This window comes from Dromaius novaehollandiae, chromosome 1 (assembly GCF_036370855.1).
Source record: "Dromaius novaehollandiae isolate bDroNov1 chromosome 1, bDroNov1.hap1, whole genome shotgun sequence".
NCBI classification, from domain to species: domain Eukaryota; kingdom Metazoa; phylum Chordata; class Aves; order Casuariiformes; family Dromaiidae; genus Dromaius; species Dromaius novaehollandiae.
The window spans coordinates 155,860,640-155,887,350 of NC_088098.1; the positions used below are offsets into that span (position 1 = coordinate 155,860,640).

General features: G+C 41.8%; 2 protein-coding genes across 3 annotated transcripts in view; one reads left to right on the top strand and one right to left on the bottom strand.

Annotated features, from left to right (window-relative positions):
* COL4A2 (collagen type IV alpha 2 chain) overlaps positions 1-10,761 on the bottom strand; it is a 143,225-nt gene extending 132,464 nt beyond the window's left edge. The window contains exons 1-3 of one of the 2 annotated variants that reach the window (XM_064504018.1): positions 10,700-10,761; positions 10,266-10,370; positions 10,065-10,125 (exon numbers count right to left, since the gene is read on the bottom strand). In XM_064504018.1, the coding sequence (XP_064360088.1) occupies positions 10,065-10,125; positions 10,266-10,309 (105 nt within the window). In that variant the 5' untranslated portion in view covers positions 10,310-10,370; positions 10,700-10,761. Of the gene's footprint in view, positions 1-10,064; positions 10,126-10,265; positions 10,371-10,600 lie in introns of both variants that reach the window. The other variant, XM_064504013.1, reaches the window with a different exon arrangement.
* Positions 10,762-10,835: 74 nt separating this feature from the next.
* The window catches only part of COL4A1 (collagen type IV alpha 1 chain), a 130,238-nt gene continuing 114,362 nt past the window's right edge, over positions 10,836-26,711 (top strand). The window contains exon 1 of the mRNA XM_064504029.1: positions 10,836-11,050. Within this exon, the coding sequence (XP_064360099.1) occupies positions 10,988-11,050 (63 nt within the window). The 5' untranslated portion in view covers positions 10,836-10,987. The remainder of the gene's footprint in view (positions 11,051-26,711) is intronic.

Sequence of the window (26,711 nt, forward strand, 5' to 3'; positions counted from 1 at the left end):
GACTTTTTTTTAAAAATGGCAATATTAATAGTTCCATAGCTAAGGCAGAAAGACTGTGATTTAGCAGATGAATCAAAACTGTACGAGGACTGGAACAGAAAAGTAAGAAATAGTTCTAGTTTGGAAGCTGACTGTACAACTGATGACCAATAAACCCCAGTTCACAGTAAATTAGTATAATTAAGACCCCTGCCTTCTATCACTCAGCCATGCTTGACTTTATTCTAAAATCAGAAGGCAAAAGAGCACTTTTTTCACATGGCCCTCAGCTGACTACTCAGTGTAGACAGAAAATTTCTAGTAGGAGAGAGGCAGCTGAAGGAGATGCACTGCAGTTTTCTTACTTTCCAAGAGCAGATCAAAAGGCAGCTGGTGAACACAGTACAAGCCACTGGACAGTGAGCACATAGCCAAGTGCTAAATTCTCTAGTCCCTGTCCTTTTCCTGTGAAGGACTGTCTTTCCTAACATTTAGGAACAAGAAAGAGGGTTACCGAAGTGAATGCTTTTTTGATGCCTCCACTTTTGCAAATCTGTGATCTGTTGCTATTTACATATATTTTCATGCTTAGCTTTGTCCTTTATTTTACTTACGTGATGTAAATGTCAAAAATGGGACATCTCGGTGCCATGAAACATCACATAAAGCTTAAAATGAAACTATGGTGAGTTTTTTTCTTTAGGCATAGATTTCCTATTCAAAGGGATAACATAGCAGTACTGTTGCAAAGCAAACCACAAGTATTCACAATGTTAACTGCTGTCTGCATTTTCTGCACCTCACTGTAAAACAGCTTAGTTCCTTCATTTCATTCCTACTCAGGTAAAACTCCCACCCAATTCACTGATGTATGTGGGAAATGAGACTGTGCCCTCGTTTCTAGCCAATTCACCTGTACTGAAGTGTCATGGTTTGAGGCACACACGCTCTATGTCTATATTAATAAACAGTACTGTGCCATGCAACTTGATCATCTGTACTGTTAAGTTCTTAGAAAGGTCTCTCGTATGCTTTTGGCTCGGGCCTGCAAGCTTTAGCTTGCTTTGCTTTAGCACTCTCCTAAGAAGTATCTCGGCACAGGGCAGGAGTTGGCATAATCCAAGGACCACAGGCGGTCTGTAAGAGGCCATCTCTGTTAGCCTCTGTTCTGGAGGCTAAGGAGGCTAATTACCAAGGCTAATGACTATTGTGGACTTGGATAGATGGTGCCAGTTGGCCACAGGAGCAGAGATTACACCTGGGACTGGATAGTTTCACTGTAACGGACATAGCCAGAGCGGAAGCAGCCCCTGGGCTTCACTGAGCTAAGAGGTAACAGACGTGCCAGCTGCCTCATGGGCATGTACAGAGGACAGAAGATTTGGGCACTTCATACCTTCTCCTGCCATGCACCTGCAAAGCACCTGGGGATAATCTGGCTTCAGTCCCACACCACAACGGAAACACTTAAATTTCCTTATTCATTTCCTTCTTCCAGCGAATGTCAGGCAAGATTTTCCAAGTTTTGCACAGAGAGGTTTTGGGTCGTTTCCAGCAGACTGTTTCTTTGGCTCCCTGTCTGAGGGAGATATGCAGGCTTCCCATGCTCTGCAGCCCCAGCGGCTATTCCCAGCTCTGCGCGGGGAGAGGCATTCCTTTCTGCCCACTCCCTTCCCCGTGACTCAGCCTGGGACATACTGGCAGCCCCGGGAAGCAACGCCGTCCTCATTCCTGAGGAGCTCCCTAGTGTCTCGACACGCACATGTTGAGGGTGCCGTGAGACTTAAACCAGGTGGCTGGACATCAACTACTTGGGGTCAGTGCGGCTGCAGCTCAAATGTAACATGCCTTTCTATGCCTGTCTTCATCTGTTTACAGCATGCTTGGGGACTGCACAGGCAGCCAGTGCTCTCTGCTGAGAGCAGGGCACATGTGAGCACAATGTAGGCAAAGCCTGCTAAGCTGTCCCAGCTCCCAGCCTTGACCTTAAGGAACGACTCCCCTAACTGCAAGGCTGCGGCTCAGAAAGCTTGGACCGTATAGCAGGACCTGAGAATTGAGACTCCTACAGTACAGTCAGCAAAACACTAATTCGTCCACGCACTTCCCCCCGCCTAGGTCAGGAGCTGCACAAGTCTCAGATGAGGAACAGGTTTGTTTTCAGTGCTGTATTTCCGCAGGAGGTCAGGCTGCGCAGAGAAACGGCCAGCTTCCTGCAGCGCCAGGAACTCTGGCCTTCCGAGGACAGCCCAGGACGACATCTACTAAGCTCAGTCCACCACATCGGATGCTAGCAGCTGATATGCAAATTCCGGGAACTGCTTTGGACGTAAGCTTTTGGGAGCGCCGCACTGCACTGTGGGACAGAACCTAAATCTGAGACAGTTGCAGTTGTTTGTTTTCGGATGACACAAACTCAGAAAAACAAAAGCCTTTGCAAAACAGGTCAAATGGAAGGGTTTGTATTGCATCCAAAATATTTCCGCTTTGCTGAAATGTCTTTTTTTATACAGCCTGATTATAAAGTAATTGTGACCAACAAAGAGCTTTTAGGAGCCTTAGGAAATATAAAGCAAAGTATAGTTGGAGTACAAAATTTATTACAGGCTCCATTGACCTATGTTGAGCGGAGGTGCAGGCTTGGTCTGCAGTTAAGGACTGCCAAAAATAAGCCAAGCCCTATTTATCTGAATGATCTTCACTCACTGACTTCAGCAAGCCAGTTCAAAATAAAGGTTGGGATCATTTATGGATAAATAGGACTTCCGAAATATACCAGTAAGCATATGTCATTGGTAACAGATATGATCTAAGGCTTCTCCTGATCTCTCATATATAAATTAAAAAAAAGAATCTGATAATGGAATATGCAAAACATTGCAAAACACAACACACAGTTTAGAGGAAACAGAAATTTTGCTATCACACAAATGGTGAAAAAAGCCCATGTTCTGGAATACAAACTACCTCCAGGGATTTTAAAGATAGACTTTGTATAAAAAATGGAATATAAATGTGTATCTCTTTCCCATAGGCAAGCTATTAGCAGTGCTTGCCAGGTTAGAGAGCAAAGCTTATTTTATGAGATGGACTGAAAGTTCATAAGGAGAAAAAGTGTTAAGAGAGAAATAAATCACTTTCATGGTTTTACTGTTTCCTGAGATGATAATTCTCAGCTATCAGACATTGAAACTGAATTTTTTTCTTAATATTTAGTGATGTCTTAATACTGATGTCAGACTGTGAAAACTTTAATAGATATATTTTCCTTTGAGACAAGGGTATGGATTATTAACACACAAAGAAAGATTAATGTCAGTACAGATTACTAATTCGAACTTGTTGGTAAATTTATGTTGGAATTTTTTTTCTTCACAAAAAGACTTTTTTGAGGAATATCTGCTTTTCCAGGAAAAAAGGCAAAATAGCAGCTTCCTTTCTTTTCATACAGAAAGCTCCAGTCAATTTTGAAAATCTTCTTTTGGCTCTCCTAAAACAAATCTATTTTCCTAAAATTTCTGCTGTACCTTCAGGTTTTGCTTTTGCTTTTTCAGCTCGAATCAAGGTCGACTTTTTGCCAAACTGCCAAGTTTTCCACCACCTACGGTTAACCTCCAGCTACCTTGCGGTCACATAACCTAGTTCCAGTTGAACTGAGAACTGGCACGCTCATGGCACAGACATCAGGGCCATCTTCTCCCCCCCCCCCAGCCCCTGGGGTTTGGCTGCCCGGGCTCAGGGCCAGACCTTGGTGCAGCTGTGTGGCCTTGAATCCAAAAGCTGTCTGGAAAGAGCTGTGTGAGAAAAAAGCTGGGAGAAGTGGGGTTTCCACTCGGCATTAGCGCTCGGGTCCTTGCTACAGCACAGCTATGCCTGGGCCACCCTGCAGGCTGGCTTTCCAACCCAGCCTCAGCCCATCCCCGTCCCCACGGCCCTGCCTGGCCACCGCGGGCCCTGTTGGACCTGGTGACGGTGCCCAGACCCGCTCTGCCGGGTGCTGGGGTCTGCGCACCCTCCCTGCCTGGGAGGTGAGGGTTCTCCCTGCTTGTCCTGCTGCCCGCCACGGCTCCCAGCGCCCCGGCCCGTGTGGGGCAGCCTGACATACTCCTGCCAAATAAGCAAAGTCCACTATCTCCCCTCATCCCTGCGTTATGCAGTGGTAAAGGTAGAAACTCGAAACTGAACAATGGCACAAAGCGAAGGCCTAGATGAAGAAGATGTCAAGAAACGCTCTGAAGATTCAGTGTTTGCTGAAACACTGAAATTGTGAAAAAGGTGCAGCTGAGCTGCAAAAATGTCTCAGCTGAGGCCTGTGTATTTATTCATTCCAATACAAGCTTGCTCATTAACTTCTCTATGCCTGCTTTTCCCTTGCTGTGCATCATTTCTAGGGTCTGAAAACAATGAGCTACCTTTGCATGGTAAAAATTCACTCCTTCAGCTTCCAAATGGACAAAAAGAGCCATGTGAAAATTAAGAGTATTAGTTCTTAATCATTCAGAAGTGTCTGCATGACAAAAATCACGTTCTTTCACTGTGAGCTGAGTCAACTGCTGCTGTCAACTAGTGGCTGCAAATAATAAGAGAATAACTGTTGATAAACATCAGGAAACACTGCAAATTTCACTGTGCCTCTTGCTCCTTAGGAACAAAGAAAGTACCACAAATAGTATAACACATTACTTTCCTAAGAGAGAATGGGCTAGAGAAGGTAAACTGCCTTCTTTGGCAAGCAAAGGCATCAGAACTGTAAACTACTAAATCGGTTTCGAATTCTCCAAGATCCTGGGTTAGTATAACACAATATGAAGAGTGTTCCAATCCTTGACTGATATTTGGCTTCGAAAAATAAAAGCAAATAACTACTAAAGAGCATTCTATTTTCAAACAAGAAATTCACTAATGCAAAAGGAAAAAAAAGAGCCAATAATATAACCTGTGCTCTAAACTATGTCACTTGGTATCAACATTTTAACCTCTGTTCTCCCCTTCAAATAAAGCATTCACTGTGTAACACAGGAAGCAGACAGAAATCTCTTCTACGAAATGCAGCATGGCTATATTAAATGCCATTTAATAGCTCTAATAAAAAAGAGCTACACAGAATATATTACTGCATGCTTCTTGAGCATGCTTCTTACCTACTCACAAAAAAAAAAAAAGAGTAAAGAATCCACATGTGTGTTTTCCACTGAGAGATTAAAGAGCATAGAAATGCATGAGAAGCTCATTCTCATAGCTAACCCAGAGAGACAGTATATTGCTGTTGGTGTAACTTGTCTTTAGTTCTTGGATGAGTAACTTGAAATAGTGTTACGATATGACTCTACACAAAGAACAGTCTCCCTAATTTAACACACACAGACATAGTAGAAATGGCTTTTAAAGAAATCTATCTATGAGGATGGCTTAAAGCATATGAAATTAGGATGAGTATTGTTTTCACAGGCGTGACAGCAAAGAGGTGTTTCAAGCAATAATCTGAAGAAGAACAAGGGAAGGAGACATCTAGGGAAACTGTATTACTGATGTGTGGAGCAGACAGCACAGGAGGAAAAAAGACCAGAAGTATGGAATTTATAGCTATGGACCATGACTCCATGCACGTAACACCTGCAGTGAGTGCACTAGTCTGCCTGACATCATATTGATGCTGCCAGGTGAAATCCTGGTGCTCCTAAAAGCAAAAATAAAAATCCCATTTGTGCAGCTGCCCTTCCTCCCATCTACAGCATGGTGCACGCTGTGTGACACTCATCATGGAAACATCACTGCTACATCAAGGCTTGGCTGTTGATGTTAGTGAAAGTGAGGGGTTTTGCCTTATGCAGCCAGCTGGACGCTGCTTCCTTCATCCAGAAGATCCCATAGCCCTTTAATGGAGTTACTCCGGCACATCTTTGTGACTGAATTTAGAAAAATGTCCTCTCCAAACTCCCCACTAATTCTGTCAGAGTTAAAATAGGCATTGCGCAAAGTGATCAATTACTCAAGAAGGCTTCCCAAAATGCTGGTTTTGTTTTTTGGGTTTTTTTTTTGGCCAGATATCACTACTATGTCTAATTTTCTTATAAAATGTTACAGACATAAATAGGCCATGCCTGCAAGTCAGTGGAATTAGCACATCTATTTCATTGTAATGGTGAGATGAAGCTGTTCTGAAATAGGACTGCCATGTTTCTGTTTGGGGGATCTAGATAGAGCTATTTCTGAAGTAATGCACAGCTAGGGGGTCTGATTTTTCCAGGAAGTGATGGATTTGCTTTGCATGCAAAAAGAAATATAGTAGATGTCAACACATCAGACTGACTACTCATTCCTGCATCACCTGCACAGTACATATGCACTAAGTGTTCTATTCTGCACACTGTCTGTGATCTTAGCATATGCATGAGTAGTGGATATGCCCAGCAGCATGGGCTGAGTGATTATTCCACCCTGACTTCTTTCAGCCTGGAAATCCTGGGTTAACATAAAAAGTCCTCCTGTTTCAACCAGACAAAAGTTTCCAAGTGGAAAAAAACAGGACACATCTGGGAAAACCTGGATACATGATAGCCATAGAGTATTGACACGTTCTCGCTTGAGAGCATTAACTTAGACATCTGTGGTAGCCATCTAATTTCACTACAAATCTAAAGACAGAAGTAAATAGTATTGTTTGTTTTATCCTTCCTTTTTAAGGATTGTTGCTTTCCTCTCTTTGATGCCATTCTCCCTAATACATCCTTTTACAATGTTATATACCATTAACATGAATTATACCCAATGCATTACTTTGATTTTATGTCTATTTTTTTACTTATTTGTGCGTATACATGTATTCTCCTTTTTAGATATCTGTCACTTGTCATCTGATACTTATTTTTGAAGTTCTTAGTCTAACTCATTCTCTTTCAGTTTTCTTTATTTTATCTGAAGTTCATTCCCTTCTTTTCAGGGATTCTAATGCTCCCACGACAATATAGTTTAAAAAAAATGTAATTTTCATTAGGAACAGTTTAAAAATATACTAAAGGGGCACCAATAAAGTCATAAAATGTTACAAAACCACTTATGAAGAAGTGTGGCTGGGGAAAGACAACAGAAAATAATCAATATTAATGGAAAATAGGTTCTCTCTGAGAAGAATGCTATAATCCAAGAATTATATTTTTGATACAATACATTTGGGATGAGACAGAGGGAGAAGAAATCTGTAAACTTGGCTATATTTTGGGTAGTGACACAACTTAATTCTATTTAAGCCAGATGAATATTTAAATTTGCATTTTGGTATAGTTCCAAAGCTATTTGGGGCCTTTAACATAACCAGCATAGGCCAAAGAGTGCTAAAGATAACTGGAGCCTGATCCACTCCATTTGGCTGTCTCTCTTAGTATTTCCATCCAGGGATCCTTCTTCCTTAGTTTGAAGCAGCATCCTCTTCTGTCATCAAAGGCACCATTTTTTCTTCCCCAATACAGAGATACTCTAAACATCCTCTTCCCCCCCCCCCATTTCTTTCTCTGCTCAGAAACATCCATCTCCTAAACAGCTAGCAAGTCTGCCAGACAATACATCCAGTCAAGCTTTTCAGAGTTCCTCTCTCTCTCCTTGCCCGATTTTTCCTTAATCTCATTCCAGCTTCTTCCTATGTGTAATTTGCTCACTCAACAACACTGATCTCCAACAACTGTAAATCATTCACATATATGGCTGCCAAAATCAGCTGTTCTGCTTGTCCAATTATAGGCAGAACAAGGATTTTAAGATCTGATCCCACAAACTTTAATAATACTGTTCACTTTCACAGCATTTTTATATGAGCTAATAAAACACTTCATAACATTAACAAATTAATCTGTCTAACAAATAGTAAAAGATTTACTGTTGCAAATATGGTTACAATATAAAGAAAAAAAGGAGTTTTCCTCACTTGCACAGAAAATATGGAATTCAGGCATTCTTCTGAATCTCAATACGTATGCACAAAATCAATCCTCCATATCACTGCCAGCTACCCACCTGCAATTATTCAGATGCTGCTGTTTCCCACACATGCTTACTCTGTAACTTTGCAAACACATTTAACTGGAGCTGCTCCTGAAAGGAGCAAGCCCACCTTCCTTCCCATCCCCAGCTGCTCATTCCCAGTCCTGTGCCAGTGCAAGTGTTTATGAATATCAGTGGTGATCTGATACAGCCTCAAATTAGCTCTCGCCCCTCTTCTCTTTTTTGGGGGCTGGTTGGTTTACACCAATAATTTTACAATCCAGTTCACCATGTGATTACAGAAAGACCTATGCTGGCCAAGGGAAGGGAGTGGCACAAAGCAGGAAATGGGATAAGTATTTTGGTGGCCATGCAGCTCAAATTTTTCATGAAAGCATGACCTTACTTCCTCACTCGCATTCACAGTGCTATCGCTGGAGAATGACGTGTTTCATCTCCTACACAGCCACCTTAGGAATCAGGGAGATTAGACCTCCATGCAGGCTAATTTATTCTTCCAAGAAATACTGGCAAAAAAAGCACGTGGAGATTCAAATAGCCATGGCCAGAATGCATCCATTAACTGAGGTAGCTGAATACCTCTTCAGTATACATCTATATTACATTGCAGCCTGCAGTGCAGAAGCAAGAATATGCAGGAGAATAAATTAGCCTATGCTATACCTATAGCTCAGGTATCATGCTATGCAGTCTGCAGCACAACTTCATAAAAAGAAGACTCATGCCACAAACGCCACAGTTTTATGTCAACTGATCCCAGTGATTTCATTACTGGACCTGAATATCATCAACCTGTTCCAGTTTCACTACTGTGTGGTAAATATTCATTTTGCACAATTCAGTAGAATGATGATTTTATCACAAGAACATGACAAAGACCAGGAACACGTGACGCTCGAGGTCCTTGCTCGCTTCCCTTCCCATGCGGCTTTGGGTCCCCAGCCTCCCTGAGTTCCCACTCAGCCATGGTGTGGAGAGACCAACCTCAATACCCCGCCAAGCATAATCAGCCATGCAGACTGAAGGGCACGCTGCATGTGCTGGCTGCAGCTGGAGTGCAAAAATCATCGTAACGTGTTACAGTATCTGCTGCAAAAGCCCTATTTCCCACTTCCTCATGCATTATGCCATCTCTCTACAAATATATAACCACACCAGATATCTATAAGGAGTGTCAATTAATAAAAAGGGGTAAAAGTTGCAGAGAGTAGGAATAAAATATAAGCAGGATGGCATTTAAAATAATTTAATCAAGGTCATATCTGCCCTTGGCATGGGACTACAAAGCCTCACCCTCACTTAATGACTGACAGAAGCAGTCATGGGCTAAGTCTTAGCAACCTTTCAGCCTGCAGTATTCAGGCCTGATCCAAAGCCTACTGGCACTCATGAAAATCTTTCAATTAAATTCACCAGGCATTGTAACAAGCACATGCAGCTCTCCCACTTATTTCACACCCCTGTGGTAATGACCCAAGAGTTTTAATAAACTCTGTTTGTATCACCACCACAAGCAGATATTCACAATCACCTCTACAGCATTTAATTTACCATTTCTCATTTTTGGATTTAACTATTTAATTTAAACAACAATATATTTATGTGTGTGTCTGATTTGTAAAATTAAGCCATAGCTTCAGCTGCCATCTAAGTCCTTAGATGAGGTCTATACTTAAGTGAAGATACTTCTCCAGGTTAACTTCTCCAATCTGCTCTCTGGTAGCTGTAACACTTCATTTTTGTCCTACCCATCTGTCTCATCGGTGCTTTTCTTATGAAAATGAAGCAGTTTTAAGGCTTACATCTAACTGCTCATTATTGCTTTAACAAGCTAATCTGTTTTGAGCAAAAGTAACTGCAGAATATTTCAAACTACCTGACACCAAAGTCTTACAGTTCTCTGTCACACATCATTTTCTTGAAGGCAATAATTTGTAAGGCTTGCTGAGATGATTTGTTTGTTGTTTCTTTTAATGAAATGATAGATAAACCATCTGGCAAAACAAAATGCGGCTCCCCACTCTCTGGTACCAAGGAAACTGTTTTTCCCTTCTCTCTCCTCAGTAAAAGTCATAAGGTATTTTACTTACAGCATCTACTTTGACGGCTGACAGCATGATTCCTAGCAGGATCAGCACAAGCCCCGCATGCCTGCGTAAAAGGGTGAAAAAGTACAACACTGTTTTAACCTAACAGAATACAAGCACGTGAAAAAACTATACAGTGAAAGGTTATCACCGTAAGACTTTAAAAAAGCCAGTTCCCCAGACCGGCCAAGTGGGATTACTTACTGACAAATAAAAATACGCGCGTTCGGAAGCCGCGAGATGTCCATTTTTGCGCCCTCCCTGCCCGGGGGGCTCCGCTCCGGGTTTCCTTACGCGGGACGGCAGCCCCTGGAAAGCAGACAAAAACCCGCATTTCACGCCAGCCGCCTCCCCGGCGCTCGCCGCGCCGCGCGGAGCCGCTACCGGGGGCGCGCAGCGGCCGGCGGGCCGCGCCGCGCGGGAAGCGGCTCCGCGAGCGCGCAGCCACCGGCGCGGGGGCGCAGACCCCGCGTCCCTCTTCCTGCCGGCCGCGGCCGCCCCCGCGCAGCCCGCCCGCCGCGGCCCGCGCCGCTCCGCACCGTTCCGCGCGGCGCCGCCGCCGCTCCCGCCCGGGCGGCCGCGGCGGTGGGGGGCAAAAAGGGAGCGCGGGCTCCCTCACCCCGCCCCCCGCCACACACCAGCGAGCAGCGGCAGGAGGAACTGCGGCCGGCGGGGCGCGGGCGCTGGCGAGGTTTCTTCCTCCCAGGGTCTCCGCCCGGGAGGAGGAGGAGGAGGGGGGGCTGCCGCCGCCCATAAGTTACGGCGCGGCGAGTCCCTCGCCTCGAAGGCATTGCAGGCGCCGTCGCCGCGACCGGGCAGAGGCGCGCATGTGGGGCCGGCCCCGCAGAGCCGCACACTGAGCCGCCGGCGCCCCCGACGGCGCGGCGCGGCGCGGTGCGGTGCGGTGCGGTGCGGTGCGCGGCAGCATGCTGCTCTGGCTGGGCTTCGGGCTGCTGCTGAGCGCCGAGCTCAGCGCCGTGTCTGCCGCGGTGAGTACGCGGGGGCGGGCGGGCAGCCGCGGCTCCCCCCGGCCCTCCCTGCGAAATGCCCCCCGCGCCCCCTCCCCTCTCTCCCCTCCTCGGGAAGGACGCGCCGCGACGGACGGGACGGGACGGGGAGCCGAGGTGGGGCAAGCGGGGCCGGCGGCAGGGAGCCCCTTCGCCCGCTCCCCGCCTGAGCCACGCCGGGAAGGTGGAGCGGCCAGGTGGTGCTCCGCGCCCGCGGGGATGCCCCGTGGCTGCGGCCCTCGGCGGGGGCCGCCTCCGCTCGCTGCCCCGCTCCCGCCGCGCTCGCGCGGGTATCGGCGGGCAGAGGGGCCGGAGCCGCGGCGCAGCCCCGCGGCGGGCGCGGGGAGCCCATCGCGGGGCCGCCCGTCCCGGCTGGGGCCGCCGCGGGGCGGCGGCGGCGCCCGCGCTCTGCCGCGGATCCGCCGCGCTCACCTCTGGCTGAGGAGGGGGCGTGAGGGTAGGTGGTTGCCGGGATTCAGAGCCTTTGGCTCGCTGCCGCTGACCCCTGCAGGAGGCTGGAGACCGGGAAGGCTTCTAATGTTAATGATTAAAGTTCAGTCCTGGCATCTTTCCCCATGGGGCGAGATTCAGCCACAGATAATTAAAATCGAAAGTATGCAAGTAGTCTGGAAGTCTTGCTAAGAGAACTAATTTTATTACTGAGATACTGGCTGTCCACTGTCCCTTGAGTTAAAGGACTCTGTTTCCTGGCGCTCCTGAAGTATTTGTCCCATTCCTCAGATATTCTACCCTCCAAGTAAAAGCAGTTAGCGTTATAATCCGAAATAGGACATCATTTCATGTCTCCTTGGTTTCTTGCGTTTGGCCAGTTTGATATTGGAATATTGAAATTCAGTGATGCTGAAAACACGTAAGTGGGCATGGGCAGGAAGCTTTTTGTAATATCGTCTTCTTAATCAGTAAAGGAAGTACCGGAAAGGGACATTTTAATCTTTTTCTGCAGTTTCAGCAGAAATTAAATTCTATATTGAATTATGTTTTCTCTATGTGAAGATGGAGATGATATGCCTTGAATTAGCTAAATAAGAAGTGCATTGAACTTCTGATGTCTTATGTGTTGCTCTTAGGCTGATAATATCCTTTACTGTGATTGCAGTAAATCACTTGGTGATACACCTTTTAGATGTTTCACGCATCGTTTGGCATTCAACTGCCATCTTTTCAGGATATATTAATTTTAATTAATTAAAATCCTTTGAGATAAGTGATTCACATTTGAATTTTGGATTTGGTATTCATGGAGGTATAAATATCTGTCTGTGGAATATGTTCCCATCTTGCACTCTTTACATGGAGTCACTGGGTACACCATGACTGTCAACCAGAGAAAGCAAGCAGCCTGTAGGGAAGATGTGCCTCTTAAAAGAACACAAAAACTTTAATATCTGTTACATGATTTCAGGTCTTTTATGGCAACTCTGAAGAAACACTGTTTCAGAATTCTCCTCTGTGCTAGATAAATTGTTTTACTAAAATCAAAAGTCTTCATAATGTAATCTGGAGCTGTTAATTGTTAATAATTGTTAATTGTTAATAATCTTAATGTTATTGCATAATTAACCTTTATCTCTATGCTGTGCTGCCTGCATAAGCTTTACAATTCCTGTATGCTATGGAAGTTAAACTTCCGGCAGCTTCGTTAGCTTAGATAAACTTTAAGCCGTACATGGGTGGCCTTTGAATCGGTTCAGTTCTGTCGGCATTGTCCACAACTCCGCTCTGTCGCAGGTTACTAGCAGCTATCTGAAGGGCGATGGAGACTGCTGTAGGCCTGCAGCGTACCAGAATGTGGGTGGTAGCTGAGAGGCTTCCCTTTTGGGATCGTTGAGCCAGACTGATGCACGCCAGTGATGATGACTGAATGGTGTTACGCTATCTACTGTACCCTGGGCAGGACCTCTTCTGCTTTTGAAGAGCTGGCACAGCTGGCCCAGTGCTCACGTTGTGCTCAGATGAACAAGTTCCCGCTGTTCAGTTGCTCTATTTACATTTAAAGAGTAGCTGTGTTTTTAGAAGATGACTGTGGAATAGACAAGGTTGAATCTGGTATTGATTGCAATAGACTGAATGCACATGCCACTATTTTTCTCCTGGGAAAAAAAAAGTCTCTTTCTTGCCCCCAAATAGCTTACATCAGCTAGACTTTCCAAAAAATTGTATTTGTGCTGCCACACTCTTGTCAAGTTACGTTCTTAATTTTCCTGTTGCCTTCATCATGGTTGTACAGGGTTGACTAACTGAAACTTGAGATCATGTCTGTGGATGAAAATGTAACAGAAGCAACTCATGCTATGTTGTTTGTATTAATTTTGCAGTGTAGCAGGACTGACAAAGTGAAAAATTGTTTTCTATCATTGACATATTCATGATTAAATACATTCAGGGAGATTTGGAAGGGCTGCTCTTATGTAAGCGTTTGACATAGCAAAGCCAGACTTGAGCCAGCTGGGGTCAGGATCACATGCCTTACTGTAGAAAAAGGGATGAATCCTTGGTGGCTTCCACAGGGCCCTTCTCAGGTTGTATTGTGGCACTATAAAATGCATCCAGGCACTAGAAGCTCAGTGTGTTCTGCCTTAAAATATTAGTTAGAGCTAATTTTGGCTTTTGTAGAGTTTTATGTTTTTTCTCATGAGATTCAACTTCCATTCTGAAATTGAGAGCAGAATGGAAAACATGGCACCAGACCGAGATGTTCTCAGGTCAGACTGAGAGATTATTCCCGTGAGACAGTTACAGGAGAAACTTGTTTTGACGGAACTCTGCAGGGGTTCTCATTTCTGACACTCTTCTGGCTCCCGTTTCCTTTGAAGAAAGTCTGTTTCCTAACATTAGTGCTATTTAGTTGAGAGATGACAATGCCATGGAAATCCTAGTTTAATGGTTTGATATGTTGTCAGTATTACAGTAGTTGCATTCTATGTGTTTTCTGAAATGCTACAAGAACTTCTGGCTCTGCTTAAACAGTGGGACAAACTACCTTTGATATAAATAGTCTGCATGTCATTCCACTTCAGAGGAGTGGAGATGTCCGTATCTTAGCTTTTCTCCTTGAATTCCCATTCCATCTTCCTTTGAACTTTTTCTGTTGGCAAAATGGGAGCTGGGCCGGAACGGAGAGAAAGCTCCATCCAGCTAGTAGGAGGAGGTAGGCCAAAACTATGATTAAAAGCATGCATAATTTTTTCCATAAGGACAATGCTGTTTCTACCAGTGCTGTTTAAGCTGAATGTGTACCGACTGTTAGGAGCGTCCTGATGAGAGGCCAAAAGGTTACTGTCCCCTGTAAGCCCTGTCTGGGGTGTGGCGCGGTCAGTGGCTGGGCAGAGGCTGCTGTGCTGTGTAGCCTTCACGCCTTCCTCACGTCACCCATTCTATTTTTAATCATATTTGGGACCACTGTTTGACACAAACACACACAAACAATTTGAGTCCGAAAGCAAATAAGAAGTCAGTCCCAACTAGTCTGAAAGATTTTTCTGTTCTGCTTTCATTAAAAAATGGTTCACTGGGATGCAATAGTATAGCCAAAGGCTAGATAAAAGGAATGACTTCAACTTTTTTGTATATGGCTTGAAAAAATTCATATGACTGTCTGAATGACTGACAACAATTCACTTTGGTGTATTTTTACGTGAGAAATAAGGCAAAGTTGAGCACCTGCATTCTCCAGCCATCCATGTGAAGGACCACAGCTATCTTAGATGCTGAGCCACTCACCTCACCTATGCTTTAAAGCCATGTGACATCCATGTCCCTAAATCTCCTGAAGGACTTGTCCTGTAAATAGTAACAGCATGTTTAACAAACCCTGATAAGTCTCAGTTCGGAACAGAGATATGATCACTTTAATTCCAAAAGATGGCCAGATGGAGAGATCCAACTGACATTCAATGAACTGCCTGGGAAATGGAAGGCAGGGTTTGGTCCCCCCCGCCTCAGGCTGAAGGGGACTATAGTGGGGCATGGGATGGGTGTGAGGAAGAGAAGCGCAGCACTTCCCCTTCCTCCTGGTGGAGCTAGATCACCCCGTAGGAAGGGATGTGAGATCTGGGGTGGCCACAGAGAGCACTGAGAGCCCAGGCAGGGATGTGGCCTTCCAGCCTGCAGGGAGGAGTGTTCTCCAGGAAAGTGGGAGTCCTGGGGTCTGCTCCTGGCAGTAAGGAGTCATTCGATGAAAATATAAACAAAGCAGAATTTGTAAGCGCTTCTAGGAACAAGGGGGCAGGCCCTGTGACTCCTTGCTTCCTGGGGAACATCCTTCTCCCTGCTGTCCTTCCTGTCCACTTTCCCTCCCTCTGGCCACAGAGGCGTATACACCTTTTATACAACGGCACAGCTCCAGCAAGAGAGAGACTTCTTCTCCCCATACCATCACCAGTGTAGTCTATAGTCTTGTGGAAGAAGTAGATTTGAATCCTGTTGGGCAGAAGGGGGAATTGGGCCCGGTTGCCCTGCTTCCCCTGCCAGAGCTCCAGCGCCACTACTGCTCCGTGAGAAGGATGCCACAGTGGTTGCTCCTCCAGCTCCATGCCAAGGCAAGAGTAACCCAGCTCTCTCTCCTCAGGCATCTGAGGTTGGGCGGTTACATTTGGAGAAGTGACTCTGGCTAAAAAACTAAGCTGGTACCAAATTTCGAGTGGCAGCCTTAGGAGGGGAGAGGATGATGTGGTGCCAGAATTCGGAGAGAAATGTAGGTTGCTTCAGAAATACATACATGTTTGCTGCCTGCTGTGTATGAGCACCACCAGCTGAGTGTACTGGCTGCGGAGAACTCTTGTCCAGGCTCCCTAAGCACTCCTGACTCATCTTTGGGAATGTCATTCCCAGAGCCAGCTGTTCAGCATCAGCATATGCAAGTGCATTTGTGGTCCATAATCTCAAGTATCACAGTTTTCACTTCTGAACATTTTATGTCTATTGAATGTTTCTAGAACTACTGCACTATTCCATTGCAGCTCCTCTGCTTGCAGTATATAATCTGGAAAATAATTAGGTTATATAATGTGTGAGGTTATACTGGATGTTCATCCTACTTGCATATATACTGTCACTTGCCGTGATTGTGTGGAGAAATGTAGGAGAGCTGATGCAGGCACCTAAGGCAATTGTTTAAAAATGTCAGAACCATCTCTTGGGATAGGCTTATGAATATTGTTCTTTTTATAGAACTAGACTAAACAAAGGAAGATTCAACAACCTCAACATGAAAATAAATTGACTTACTTCATCAGTGTTTAAAAGTTGCATACTGGTCCCTTCCCAGAATTTCCATTGCCTTTCCCATTAGAAAGGCAATTGACACCTTGCAAAGTTTGGTCCTAGGGCAAAATTTGGGTTTGGGCTATAATCTGGCTGACTGAAATAGCAACTAGTGTATTTAATGAGTAATTGAACATATGAAGTATTGCTACAATTTAATGATGTTTGTGGGAAGATAAATTTTGACTTCTCTGGGTCATGACTGGCTGGAATTATTCTTAGTAATTTAATACATCAGAAAAGTATGTGGCATTAGCCCTCCAAGAGACTTTCTAAAGCAGTATTTTGGATTGTATGGAAGCCTAAGTTCAGAACAAATTATAACAGTGTCAATAAGTCAGTTATTATCATTATGTCATTCTAATCTGAAGGGACTTTCAGTAAAGAAAAAGGCAAATGTTTTCTGTATGTAGAAAATAAGAAAAATCCTTTCTGTTGTTACTCTCTGACATATATAACAGATGAAGGACAAAATTTTAGTCAGACAAAATCTGTATCCTCTTTTAGCTTTAAGTTTCTATTTAGTGTTAGAAAAATATATCCATATATCACTAAATGAGATTGAATAAGTATTTCAAAGACTAAAAAGAATACTGTTTACCTTCATCTGGCTTTGAGATTTCCTCTTACTGATCGAACAGCTTGACTAAACTTTCTTTAAAAATATGTATAAAGCATTGTATATTAAAAACACTTTTACTTCCAGTCATTTCTATCTCTGCTATACCGTGTTCTGCTCTATGTTTACTTATTACCACCTTGATTGAACTAATATCTCAACTGTGCATTTATTAGGAAATCTCCTATAAGTTACACCCCATTGTACCTACTTCTGTCACATTTCCAACAAGGGCAAAAACATGGTAAACCATAAGGTAGTATTGACTTCTCCTAGCTTAGGTGAATGTATGGTAGTGACAGGAAATACTCCTTTTCACCTCTGATTTGCCAAGTCATCAAGCATATGAAAACTTCAACAGGGGCATCAGAATATTACTGAAATCTGTTGGCTTCCTGTGTACTTATGGGTTCAAAAGAAAATTGTAGCTCCACCTTTATACCTGTAAGAGTGTTCTTTTTGGTAAACTTGTTCAGCTTGTTTTATGAAAGTTATGTGTAGGTTGGGGCTTTTTTGGGTGGATCCAAGAGCAGAACTACCAAACATCCTCTGTTCCCCTCCTTTCCTCTCCCTTTTCTCTCTGTGCATGCGCCCGTTGGCTTCACCTTCACTACTGCTGTTGCTGGCAAATAGCCTCTTGCAGGGTCTGAGGAAGGGTGTGCATCATCGCTAGAACAATGTAATGGACAAAGCACAAAGCGCTGTCAAGTGCGCAGAGTAAACAAATTGCATATAAAAAGAAACACATTTTTCTTTCATCTTTTTGTGGCTTTCATCCTCTAGTAACAATGACAGATGCAGCATTTTGAGATGAAGGCTTTCAAGATGGTTGAGAGGGAATTGAAGGAAGAAATTGTCGAAGTTATAAAATAAATAAAAGAATTAGCTTAATACACAAGGATTAGTGTGAAGAACTAGGACACTTTAATTAAAGGCCTGGTGAGTTAGGTGCATTTAGGAGAAAAATACCCTTTCATTTATTGGGCATGGGACAAATTAACAATTTTCCTACTTGCAAAACACAGAAAAGAATGTGTACCTGCTTTCAAGAATATTTCAAACTCTGCATCTGAGAAGCAGAAATAATTTTTTAGGTAAAATATTGTCATCCCAACAGAGAACTCTGTCCAGCTTTTAAAATGGTAGCAGAAGAGATGTGCTGAGAAGCTCACGTTATCAGGCTCCATACTTAATCTCTGAATTGAGATGTGATGAAAGTCGCAAATTAATTCTAGATGCTAAACTTCTTAAAAAGCTGCCAGAAGGCTAGTGGTGTTCCCTATTACTTGTTAGAAGGAAATGACTTGAGGTAGCTACCATTGTCTCTCCTCTACCACCTTAAAAAAAAAAAAAAAAAAAAGTCCAGTCAGATCTGTCTTTTCTGTGAGACTGTTTTTTTTTCCTCTGCTGCCTTGGAATTTATAATCTCTAGCTACATGGGAGGTTTATTGGTTCACCATGACGATCAACCTATTCCTCCTAGCCAAGGTGCTATTATGTCTTCTGTACAGGAGGATATTACCTTGATAATGGAGCACTACCCTGGTAGAGCACTTCTAAATAGCTTCGTGGATGCAACTGTCCTAATTTATCAATATAGTTGATGCTGTTCTTATGCGAGGATTATTTTTATAGATATCCATTTTGGAAACTTACAATGAAATAGGTAATCTCTTATGCAAAAAATCACTAACTGGGGGTATTGTTTTTTATTAATTGGTTCTATTTTAATAGATAATTTATGGGGTCCTTAGCTTAGTATAGAGAGGTTAGAATGGTTTTGTTAGAATGGTTTCTCTTTCTTTTTTGTTTTGTTTTTTATGGTTTTTTTGGTCATGTTCTTCTTCAGACACTTTGTTTCAGTTGTAGCTAAGGAATAAAACAAATCAGACAGCTGATGTTCACTGGATAGCTATGTGCTGACTGGATATTGTAAATCTCTTGGTCTTATTAGTCCAGTTGTTTATGTGGTGGAAGAAAACTTGTTTTCTAGTCTACTGAAGACTTCTGTTTTTGAGGAATACAAATATTTGATAGTCTACAATCTTAGGAAATAAATGCTTTTAATAAGACCAGATAAGGTTGGAAAATACACTGGTATAGACTTATGGGACCCTAAAGAATTAGAACAAAAGTATGAAGAAAAATTAATATATTAACGGCTTGTATTCACAGTGCGTGTATTAAGGGAAAAATAAGCTAAATGAGGATTGACTCAAACATCCCAGGAATTTTTATATTGTGCTTGAAGCTCTGTCCCTTTTATGGCAATGGCAAGTCAGTTATCTGATAGCAGAATGAAAAAGGATACATTTTGGCTGCCGTAAAGCCAGGATGCATGTGCAAGTGCTGTTCAGGGCCAAAACTCAAAGATTTTAGTTGTAAATACTCAAACACATGTGTTTTTAACAGTTTGCAAGAACAGCCAAGGAAGACTAAAACTAAATAAGTGCTTGTAATATTACAGCCTTGCTTGAGCAAATTGAATTTGTTTTTACTGAAACTATAGTCATGTTTTATCAGAAGTCATTAATAACTGGGGCAGCATATTTGTTAAGAAGAGCTGCATTTTAGGAATCAACATGCAAATGCTTAGAAAAAACTTGGGAATAGCAAAAGGTATAAATGAAAGTGAGAAGAAAGTTAAAAAAGCTTAATTTTATCCTAGGAGGTCTATGTTTTTATCATATGTTAAAATGATACAGCAGTTCTGAGGAGTCAAGGCTGTGTGACTGATCCTAAGGAGCCAGAGTAGAGACCAGGGCAAGAAACATCCCAGAAGCCAGGAATCGGAAGAAATTGTCAAAAACTAGAATAAAAAAAAATCAGGAAAGGGAAAAAGGACCAAGTGCGACAGCCACAGATTGGAGTTTTGATTAGCTGGAAAACTACTGTGGGAGCTAACTTTGGGCTCCCGGCCCCTGCCACCAATTGCAAGGACACTCCAGCTGGCAGTCCCAGGCTGGAAAAGGTTGTTCCTCTGCTCACTACTGATAAGTCCCAGCTGGGGAAAGAATCAGCCATGAGTTCTGATGCTGTTAATTCTTATGCAACATAATCTGTCTGTGATTTTTTTTAATGCTATTTTAAAACTTATTTCCCATTTTGGTTGCTGGTGATATAGCAAATGTTGTACCAATGCCTGAAGTCTTTAGGTTAAATAATGTCTCAGCTCATGCACTCGAGAATGCCAAATCAAGCAGCAAAACAAATCCATCTTCCTGGGGACATGCCTTTGAAAGTGATTCACACTGGTCAGACAAACAGTGGATGCTGATTTTTTTGATGCATTTTCCAGGAATGGTGTGCTTGGGTAGGGTAGAGAATGTGATCTTGAATAAACTGGATGTGTCATGAGCATAGAAAAGCTGTGACATGCATGCTGATAATTGCCAACCTTGCAGTGATTCTAGCTCAGTGGTCTTAATCCTGTCAGATGCAGACTGATTTCCAGTAAGTAGATAGTGACTTTGGTTTCCATTTGCTTCATTTTTAGAGTAGTTGAAGGTGCTAAGGACACAGAAACTTTTTTTTTTTTTTTTTTTTTTCCCCAGAGTTCAGAGTATCAGGAAGGCCAAAGAAAATGGAAGTGATAAAGGTGGCAGGACAAAGCCAGAAAACTGTATAGGTCAAAAATGAGGAATATAGTTTTCTGAGGGATGCTTCTGTGTACTGACATAGTAAGAATCACATTTTCTTCCTGGTGTTTTCAAATAAAATCCACAAAGGAATGAGCCTAGTTGATGATTGCCTTATACCAATTTGTGTCACGACTGTCATTGGAAAGATGACACAAGCACCTGTTAAACCGTCTTTGTTCTGAACATCTTCCTCACGTTCAGAAATACTCTCTCACTAAAATCACAAAAGTTCCTGGTGCTGGAACAGATATAATGTGAAAGCAAGAGGAGATCTGTGTGATCCTATAGGTTCGCTATTCCCAGATGTCACCAGGCCCAGAGAAGGTATATGACAACTGGGCAATACCTAGGATTTTGTTAAGACTAACTGAATCTAAGTTAAGACCTGAGCTGGTGTCTACATTGTCCCAGTGCAGCCTGAAATAAAAGCCAACATATCACAGTTTTAGCCTAGAGTCAGCAAATTACCAATTCTGTGCACAATTTTAGTCTCTCATGCAATATGAGATGCACCTGTACATTGACAGACACATGCAAGTGTAGGCTCCCTTTCAGTAGAGTGCTTACATTATATTTATTTAATGTCAGTATATCAGTAAAATTCATTTTAGTAAATAGTCACTTGCTTTTAAAATTAAATGAATCATTTTGTTTATAAAAGAGAACAGCATGCAGAACTTGAGGCAGCATCAAAACAGGTTGTGTGCTCAGTATCTTCTGTTGAGTTCAGATTTATTTTAGCTGGACTGTTATCCTGTACCATAGGGCCCATCAGCAATTCTTTGTTTTCATAAATCTTCATTCATTTTAGTATATTAAAGTCCAAACACTTCATGAGCAATACATGTGCTCTGTGCTTGGTCAAATGCATTCCATCATTACAGTGATAATGTGAAATTACATGGAACGGGTTTGCACATGGTACAGTGTGTATGTATATTGTCTAAAAGAAATGTATGAAATTGATTGATATGGGAAGGCGCACAGGCAATTATGTCATGTCTTGCATTGTTTTTGATAACACCCCTCAATTTCCGATAAATGTGGTTCAGCTGTCTAGAAAATTATTTCACTGTTTTAAATCTGAAGATACATAAATCATATCAATTCAATCATGAAGATGGAGAATAAGTTCTCCGTGAAGTTTCACATATTGAATAAAGTATTACTGAAAAGAACTAAATGTTGTGTTGTACTTAAAACATGAGCATATTATGAGTTTAGCTGTACCTAAACACAGCTAACAAATTTCGAGAATGTCAGTTGAAATGTAAAGCTTAGATACAATAACACTACATAAAAATGAAAATAAAATATTGCATATCAAGTGATCTGTTTTTATTATTATTGTTTGCTGTGTTACAAAGTGTAAACTACAGAATATTCTTAAGTAGATTTATAGTATTACACGGAAGCTGCCAAGAAAACTTTTTTTTTTTTTTTTAATCTGAGTCACACTGTGGTAAAGACAATTATTATGTATCTGCATAGTTAACCAGTCTCATAGTTGTTGCTGTGGTGGGCAGCAGTCTGCGTGCTTCTCTTCTTAATACAAATGATTAACCTCATAGCCTGATATCGAGTGAGGTCATTGATGAGACAGTTGGCTGCTCAGTCATTTGACTGAATTTGGGTGTTGGCACTTAGAAATTTGAATGTCTGCTGGAATTATTTAGTGACCCTTTTCCTATGTGTGAAACTGGGTCTGTCATGGAAAAGTCTGAGCTTATGCCAATGTCCATTTCTTTAGGCTGGTTATTTGCACGATTGTACTTGAGAGGCATGAAAGAGATGGGACTATAAAAGAGTTAAGATACTTTCCACATTGTGATACCCCCTAACACAGAAATGTTCCACAGAATATTGGCTGGGTAAGACCAATAGCCACACTTAGATGTCATGTCCTGCCCTGTGCCATCCCATTCTTGCTGTGCTCCTTGTGGGATAGATGCTGTTTCAGTCTTCACCGTAAACTTTTTAATGGGAGCATATTGTGGACTAGGCTGGAAGTGTCACCAGCTTTTTCTTGCTTAGCCATTCCCTCATATATAAAGAATTAAAGGTAAATTAGCACTATTTGCCTTTTGATATTTGCCACCACCTGCGTTTGAAGCAGGAGCTAGGCTGAAGTTTCAGCTTGCCCCAGCAGAGATGGAGACATGCTCCTGTAGCATCAGCAACTCCTCTTTGTCTCAGGAGAAAGACACGACTGATGGGCTGGGAATCGAAGGTTAGAAATTTTGCTTTTACATCTGCTTCTCATGAGCTAGAGGATGACCAGCAGGCATCTCAAAGCCCAGGCCTGTCCTGCAGGGGTTGCAAATGTTTGATCTCCTAGAGAGTCTCTGTTCCAGGGCTGCACTGTCTTTGTGTGGATTCATACTTGAAGTTGAACTCTTTGGCTGACTACAGTAGGTAGAAAGAACAATGTATGTTGTATCTATCTACTTCAAAATCTACATGTGATGAGAAAGTGGAGAGAGTAAGCTCTAAAAAGGCAAGAAAGTGTCAGTAAGATATACATATCTTTTCTCACTTTAAAGATGTTTTTAGGGATTTAGGACATGAGAAATGAGTTCTGTTAAGAATTAGCACTTGAAGAGAAGTAGGTTAGCAGTCTAACTTCTCTGTCATGAGAGTAAAAATGAATTTCAACACCTTGATGGTTTGAGGATTACTTATTATTTGCAGATTCACAGAAAGAAAAATTGACTGATTAGATTTCCTTTGACTGTTTTCCACCCTTAGAATCAGTGTTACTCTGTTTTGTAAACTGAAAGTCAAACTTCATGTCTGTAACCATTTTTTTCATACATTTTATTTAAATATTGGAACTTAGTGATGATAGGCTGACAGCTTCCTAAAAATTTAGTTAACTGAAGTGTAACAGAACAGCTGAAAATATGTATTATTGTCCAATGACAAGAAACCATTAAACTTTTGGATGTGTTGACATCTGAGAAACTATCTAGGTAGTGATCAAGATAAATTAGCAGGGGAAAAAATACCTGCTGAGGCTCCAAGCTGAGTGACCAAAGAAGGATTTAAAAAAATAATAAACACATTAAATAAAGACACATCTTCCAAAATGTTATTGGTAGCATACAAGGGAACTGTTTGTGCATAGGGTTTTTTGTAATACTTCCCACTGTTAAGTGAACGCTTCATACTAGCTTTAAATACTGTGGACCTATTTCTTTGCACCTCTTCCCCCTCATTTAGTAGGCTTTCAGTCCAGAGGTGTTTTCAGAGAAGTGGGAACAAGAATGGGAGGTTGACTGAAACCTGTAAAGTTACATGGCTGCGGCCAGCTGATGTACTGTTTCTTTTTTAGGGACCACTGACAGCTGATGCAGATCAAAACATCTAGAAGCCTCTCTAACCTGTGCCAAATGCAGAAATGCATGTTTGTGGGAGAAAAACCCTAAAATGTTTAGAAATAAGAGGTCGCTTTAGAATAGGTAGTAAAAATAACTGCTAGAATAATGATAAAAGTATTACCACTATAAGTAATTTGAATAAAGAACTTCATTTTGGAACCTGCAGTATCAGCCAACCACAATACCTATGCACTGCAATCTGTATTATTCTCAGTTCTGTGCTGAGTAGTCTAAAATGACTATATATTGGCATATGATGTTTCTTTTCTAAGATTTTTTTCACCAGAAACATAAGCATCTTCTTTATTTTCATTTTAGAATCAGGTACCTCTACACATACCTGTTTCTGAATTCTTCCTTTTTGTTTACAAGTTAATGATATTGATACTTTATCCCTTTCAGCATTTTGTTTTTCCCTGTTCTAGATGTATATCATTATTGCCTATTGAAGTTTACCCCCACCCTTCAATCTTTAAAGTCTTTGGGAACTTCTTGCCTCCAAGTCAGGTGTATGGATCCAAATAGATAATCAAGGAAGAATAGCAGGTTCCCATCAATTTCTTTTCCCTTGACAATAAATTTAGCATAGCCTAGATTCTGACTCTATGGTAAAAATAAAACATGCTTTTTCTCTACTTTTATGTTAAACTATGAGTCTTCACCCTATGCAATCTAAGATTTTTTTTTTTTCCTATTTTGCACTGTTCTGCACAGTTCTCATCCAAACTTTCTGGATATGAAGCTATGGAAATTGCACCCTATCCAAAGGGAGAGTTTGTTTCAGAAAGAAATATTTAATGTTAATTGTAGGCATATATTGCCATGCAACAAACCTCCCCAAGGGCTGTCACTTTTCTCCCAAGAATCCAATTTGATTGTCTTGTCTCCAGTTCGTTCAGCACATGGTTTCCCTCCCACTCCACATTCACCCGCTCCTTCAACTACAAATGGAATCACAAAAATGTTCAAGTAGTTTATCCTGAATTGATGGATCCAGTATATTTTTAAGGAGCTGGTTCCAAACAAGCACTAGAATAGCTGTTGCAACTTGACTCCAGCACTGGAGAGAGTCCCAGACACTGCCCTCGCCGTTATAGTCTGCAGCATGGACTTGCCCATATAGACTTTCTTGATATTTTTCTTTTCCTTTCCCCTCTTTCATTTGTTGTGCACAAAGAACTTTTTTCTCTGAACAGGTCAGGCTGGCTGCTTAGCTGTCCTACTCAAGAAAATAGCAGGTATTGCTACCTCCGTAAAGCCAATAAAATAATTATCTGGTTGTCCTAAAATAAGGCCTTGTTTGTTGCTGATTTGGTGTAATGAGAAGGATGTACAGTCAGTATCCTGTACAGCTCCAGGTGAATATGGAGAGCAGAAATCCATTCCCTGTCTTGCCATAAGCTGCTTCTGCAGCCTCAGACAATATTTTTAGCTTCCCTATATCTCAGTCTCCCAAAAGCGAAGGATAACAAAACTTCCTAATTCTCAAAATAGGATTGTGTGGCATTCTGTGATAGGGATTATATGAAGACTGGAAGTGTGTAATAAATCCTAATTTTATCAAGTTTGAACATTGTTTGTGTTGTTTTTTTTTTTTTTTTTTTTTTTTGTATCAGCAGTTTCAGGAATAAAACAAATGTGCATATCCCAAAAGCTGGCAGCTAACAGCTGTCACAACATGTAGCTTTGGGTTGTCAGGGTTTTTGCTGCATTGGCCCTTGCTGTTCTCATTTTTAGGTGTTTCTACAGCAACCACAAAGACAAAAACCTCATTTCAAGAGGCTAAATATAAGAATGGGAAAAAATCAGATGATCCACGGGAGTTTTGTCAGAGGGTTCAGGATAGTGCACCAGATTAGCTGGGGGTTTCCATCTGAAGCTTTTATTATGGCTACGTCTTTGTGACCCTAGTTGAGAACAGAATTATTCCTAAGCTTGATTAAACCATATTTAAAAGCATATGTGCTGAAGTGTTTCTGCTTAGAGCACTAAAATAGAAAACTTTTTTTTCTTTACAAAACAAGGCAAGTATTCACAGAATTATTTGGACAAGTGAGCATGATGGATTTGAATTTTGATATCCAGTGTAGAGGAAACAAATAAAAGTAGTTGGACAGAATAGCTTTAAACCCACATGCCTTATGATGCTTGCCAGTTTGTCTGAGGAGAAAGCACACAAAGTTTATTAATTATAATATTAAATTTGTTTTAGTGATTTTTAAAAAAGAAACTTCTGGAAACTGAAATCTTAATTTTTAATTTTTTTTCAGTTTCTCTAGCATGAAATTCTTTTCCCATGAAAGAAGGGGAAATGGAGTAAATGAATAAAGGAAAGGCTTACCAACAAATAGTAATAATAATAGCTTTGTTTTATCATAAACAAAAAATTTAGTGTCGTAATGTGAAACTATGTTACTAGCTCTGCTTTTCCCCCAGTGCTAATTGAAAGTAATGGGAGTGATTTTGGAAAAAGAAAATTTGTAAGTTCTTTACCATGAATTTTGCAGACTTAGACAAGATAGGGAATCTGGGCTGTTCTCAGCTGGACAGCAAACAGTAGGGCTATTCTTTTGGTCCTAAAACCCTGACCTCTTAGGAAAAGTAATCCAAGTGCTTCCAAAATAGGCACATCTGTGTGCTTTAAGTACTGTCTCTCTCATTGATAGTTGATATATGCTCCACCAATTTAATTATGAGTGAGCAAGAATTACAGTTTTATT